The 5237-nt window shown below is 50.4% G+C and overlaps 1 protein-coding gene across 1 annotated transcript; it reads right to left on the bottom strand.

The window, feature by feature from the left end:
- Positions 1-398: 398 nt before the first annotated feature.
- Positions 399-1334, bottom strand: LOC101584225 (olfactory receptor 4X2-like). Its single transcript, XM_012513765.1, has one exon. The coding sequence runs from the start codon at positions 1332-1334 to the stop codon at positions 399-401; it is 936 nt and encodes a 311-aa protein (XP_012369219.1).
- Positions 1335-5237: the final 3903 nt, after the last annotated feature.

Below are 5237 nucleotides of genomic sequence, written 5' to 3'. Positions count from 1 at the left end.
CCACTTACCTATGAACAGGCTTTGAGTTTGCTTTTCTTTATAGCTGAGTAATATGCCACTGTATAAAAACACCACATCTTTCTCATCCATTCCTCAGGTGACAAGCATTTTGGTTGCTTCCAAGATTTGGCTGTCACAAATTGTGCTGCTATAAACATGGGCACACATATAGCACTACGATATGATGTTTTCAGTTCTTTTGGGAAAATTCCCAGAGAGGGATAGCTGCATTGAATGAGATTTCCAGTCCTAGTTTTTTGAGGAAAAATGTAATTTTTGAAGACATACATGAGATAGAGTAGCTCTAGAACCAACAAACCCTGTGAACTTTCTGTCTACCCACAGGGCTGCCTCAGTCTGGCTCCAAATCATACCAAACCTAAGTCCCAGACCAAGACTCAGCCCCTGTCTCTCGCTAGCTTCACTGTCCTGATCCACAGGTTCTTCACGGCCTTCTTCACTTCAGCGTTTCTCAGCGAGTAGATGACAGGGTTGAGGAGCGGGGTTATCACAGTGTAGAACACGGCCACCAGCTTATCTACTGGTAGAGTGGCAGAAGGCCTCAGATAGATGAAGACACAAGGTATGAAGAACAAGGTCACTACTGTGACGTGGGATGCGCAGGTGGAGAGGGCTTTGCGCCGCCCCTCAGAGCTACGGGTCCTCAGATGGAGCAAGATGACCACATAGGAGGCTAACAGGACCACAAAGCTGACCACAGACAGGGTCCCCCCATTGGCAACAATCAGGAGACCAATGAGGAAGGTGTCTGAGCAGGCAAGTTTGAGCAGGGGCAGCACGTCACAGAAATAGTGGTCAATCACATTGGGGCCACAGAAGGGCAACTGGAAGATGAGAAGGCTCTGGGCAATGGAGTGGACAAAGCCTCCTGCTGATGCTGTTCCCACGAGGACAGCGCAGACCTGCCGGTTCATGATAGTCGTGTAGTGCAGAGGCTTGCAGATGGCCACGTAGCGGTCATAGGCCATCACTGTCAGCAGGAAAATCTCAATGCCCCCAAAGAAATGCATGAGGAAAAGCTGTGCCATGCAGCCCCCTACTGAGATGGATTTCCTCTCAGCCAGCAGGTCTGAGATGAGTTTAGGGACTGTAGTGGATGAGTAGCAGATCTCCACCAGGGACAGGCAGCTGAGGAAGAAGTACATGGGGGAACCGAGACTTGCACTGCTCAGGACAGTGAGGATGAGGAGGAAATTCCCCAGCACAATCGCGGCATACACGAGCAGAAATATCACAAAGCAAACCCTCTGCACCTGCTGACTGGAAGAAAATCCCAGGAAAATGAATTCTGTCACATTAAATGGGCTAGGCATGAGTGCACAGCAGGTGGCAGTGGTGTCAGGGGTGTGATCTGAAATGATACACAAAATGAGAGATTTGGTGAAGTAGCTGAGGGACATAAAATCCCTGGCCTAGCAAAGATGCGATAGATATTGCAAGTAGAATGGTATGTGGCTGTGATAAAAGGGCAAGTAGCAGAAAATTTTAAAGCCTTAATGACAGAAAGACTACTGTTAGTGTGTGGTGGGCTGCTGTGGACTCTGGATAATGGGCAGTTATCGAGGATGTTTTTCAACTGGAAAGGAAAATCACTTTGTGTACAGCACGTTGCACAGTGGAGAAAGCCGAAGAGGGCAGGGGACACATGAGATAGTTCTGCAGCCACCTCACAGGGCTCTGTGCCATGGCCAGGGTAGTGTAACAACGTCCCTGTCACATGGCTGTCTAGGAAGTTTGAAAGTCTTTAATTCTCCTTCACCGAAGCCACTGTGTATCAACCTGTCCTTGCTTCCTTGGCTCACAGAACAGTGTTCTCCGCCTTTGCCTGTCCCTGCTGAGTATGCAGAAGAGAAGTCCCTGGTCACTTCTTTGTGCTTAGTATGCCCTAAGAAGACTATGAAGCTGATCACAGACACAATGTGTGGTACAATTTCTACCTCACCTCTTTTTTTTTTGCATTTGGATGCCTGGTGCCTCATCCTTCCCAGCCCCATCTATAGAAGTCCTCTGCTGGAGCCTTCATGGCCCCAGGCATTACCCCCAGTGGAAATCAAGGGCCCCCCTCGCCCCAGAGCCAACCCATACCCTCACGCAGCCCAGTCTTTTATTTCCTTTTCATCACTCCCTGTTCAGTGACCGATTTACAGAGGTTCCTGGTCCAAGGAAGCCGAGGAATGTGTGGATCTACACAGCCCCTCAGGCACTGAGACTCTCCAGGACACCTGAAAGTAGGAGCCAGAGAGTTTCCATTGATCATACCGGCTTCCTTCCTTCAATGACCCAGATAGGCTGCGCAACTAAAGGCCACCAGGACCCACAGAGAACTCATTCGTAGAACTGATGATGGAAGAGCACAGAGAGGGCTCTGAAGTCTTAGATGCATGGGAAAATCCACCAGGAAGCCACTCACAGAAGTCAGCACTGCTAACAGCCTGGACTCCTAGATTCACATTGAGGACTTTGCAGGTAGCACCTATGTGACAGCTAGAAAGTTTTCACCTATTAGAGAGTCAAAGTGCAAACTGCTACATATAGATGCCACCTGACTCACTGGTAGATGTCACACCCAGCTCCCTCCCAGGCTAGGTTAAGCCCCCTTCTACATGCTGCCTCTGCTTTCTCTCAGAGAAGGGAAATCCCTCCTGCAGCCCACAGGCCCTCCTTGCAAGTATCCACTCTCTCGAGGACACTTGGATGCACAGGGACTACCGTGCTGGATCAGAACAGCTAGGTCACCATCTGTCTGTCTGCTGTGTGGGGCTTCTGGGGCAGAGATGACCTGCTCAGCACCCCATCTCCAGGGCCCACTAAGTCACTGCTCAGAAACAGCATTGGGGGGCTGTCACGGGGCAGAGGGAAGGGGCTGCTCACCTCAGGGGCCTTGGCATGGAGAGCTCAGTACACATGGAAGGAATGATGCACAGCGTCATCTATCATGCCTTCTCTGTCCTTCAGTCCCAGGACCCAGCCTGTGCTCACCTCCAAGCCAGACCAGTACAGGAGCACTTGCAAGATTCTCTGTGGATAGCAGCTCTGTTTGCTCTGCTCTCAAGGTGGAATCAATCTTGGCCTGCAGAAGTCCTGGTGACAAAGAGCACCATAGTGAGGTTTCTGTGATTGTGCCATTTTCAGCATGGGCCACATTCTCTTCTGAAGACAGCTGTCAGAGGAGACCTAAGATGAGCTCACCCTGCTTGTTCCAAGGGAGCCACAGGAAAGAAGCACTGGGCCTGTGGGCAACCAGAACCACTATCTTGCTGGGGTCTCCAGGTGCAGGCTCTTCTCCCCAGTTCTGACCTGGAAATGTCCATGTGAAGAATGGAGTCTCTGCCCACTTGGTTTAAAAATGATAACCAAGCAGCTCTGGATTGTAGATGTTACTGGGACAGCTTAGGCTCCTTTTCACAGGGTTAACAACATCAGGGAGAAACCCTGCCTGGGAGGAGGCAGGGCCCTAGGGAGGTGTTCTCTTGCCTTCTGCAATCAGCAGAAGATCCCAAGGGAAACAGGACCTCAAAGTGCTCCTAGGAAACAGCTTCAGGACCAAAGAACATGGGAGCATTAAACTCTCCCGTGGTCACAGAGCCCCCACCCATGTGGGGTGCTCATGGGGCAGTGAGACCTCACCTGCTCCTTGAGATGGAATCACATGGCTGTAAATACAATGACACTGCTCAAGGGTGGGGCCAAGGGTTTGGGCACACACCCTCAGGAGGCTCAGGTACCCTGGCTTAGCAGAGGAGGATTCATGGCTCCCAGCCAGGACAACCTTGTCCCACAGAGGATGGTGCCAAAGTGAGGGACATTCCATTGTCTGGTCTGGCCTGGCACAGAGGGTATGATTAACGCTAAGGACATAGAGGCTGGCTATGCTGTGGGATCGCCTATGAGGCCCCGGAGAGCCCCACAGAGCACAGACCTGTGCGACTCCAGTATTCACAGTGCTCTTGATGGAAGAAACTTTTCCTTGAGTTGCTAATCACTGGAAAGTCCTGTTTGTGGGAACCCATTACACTGCTGCAGCCACTGCTGTGTGTGTATAAAACTTCTGTGATGAAAGGGTTTATTGGTGACGACAGAAAAAGGGCCGGCCTGATAGCTCAGCGGACTAAAGCACCTGATAGGCAGAGCACAGTGACCGAGGTTCGATGCCCGCATGCCATGCCAGTGCTCTGAGACTGTGATTGAGAGGGGGCTTAGTGGTGTGCAACTGTAATCCCAGCACTTGGGAGGCTGAAAATGGGAGACTCACTATGAGTCTGATTTACATAGTGAGACCCTGTAGATCCTGTCCTAAAATTAAAAAAAAAAAAGAATTGAGCTCTGTTCTGTGCTGATAAATACTGTTAATGCACTCTGGATTAAACATAGTGCAGAGGCAAGTGCCTGTAATCTTCACCTAATGAGTTATTAGAAAGTCATGTGGGACATTTTGAGAATTAAGATAATGTTAGAATTAAGATAACGGAACAGCCCTCAGACCTGCCATGATCCTCTGTGGGACAAGGTCGTCCTGGCTGGGAGCCATGAATCCTCCTCTGCTAAGCCAGGGCACCTGAGCCTCCTGAGGGTGTGTGTGCCTGTCTTAGTTACTTTTTACTCATTGCTGGGACAAATACCCGACACCCAAAATGAAGGAAGGAAGGTTTATTTAGCTCACAGTTACTAGAGGGTTCAGTCCACATTCCGCTGGCTCCAAGGCAAACAGCAGCAGTTCATGCGGCAGAAAACGATAAAGAGCAGAGGAGGAGCAGCATCCACAGCAGCGTCCATGAAGCCTCTCTCTTCCTTCTGTGCTGACTGCGAAGTTGGAGCTCCACAGTGAAGATCGGAGCTCCTCCAAAGTGGCGCGGCTGCCAAGATCAAGCTCCTCCGAAGACAGACTTCTCCACAGAAGCAGGGTGGGGTGGCAGGAGGCAGGAAGTTGGGCGGGGTGGCAGGAAGCCTTTCTCAATTCCTGGGCCCTGCCCACCTGCAGGGTGAGCCCCCCACACTGCAAGAGCTGATTCAGCGAAGTTGACACAATGTGTCAACTACCACAGAGCCCAAACCCTTGGACCCAACCTTGAGCAGTGTCATTGTATTTACAGCCATGTGATTCCATCTCAATGAACAGGTGAGGTCTCCCTGTCCCATGAACAGCCCCCTAGATATGGTTGACTCTGCATACACAGACACTGAATTTGCTTGTCATTTTTTTATTTTTTATTTTTTTA

This window comes from Octodon degus, unplaced genomic scaffold (assembly GCF_000260255.1).
Source record: "Octodon degus isolate 3935 unplaced genomic scaffold, OctDeg1.0 scaffold00018, whole genome shotgun sequence".
Taxonomy (NCBI): Eukaryota; Metazoa; Chordata; class Mammalia; order Rodentia; family Octodontidae; genus Octodon; species Octodon degus.
Note: the sequence above shows the minus strand (reverse complement) of the source record. Positions and strands in the feature narration are given on the sequence as shown.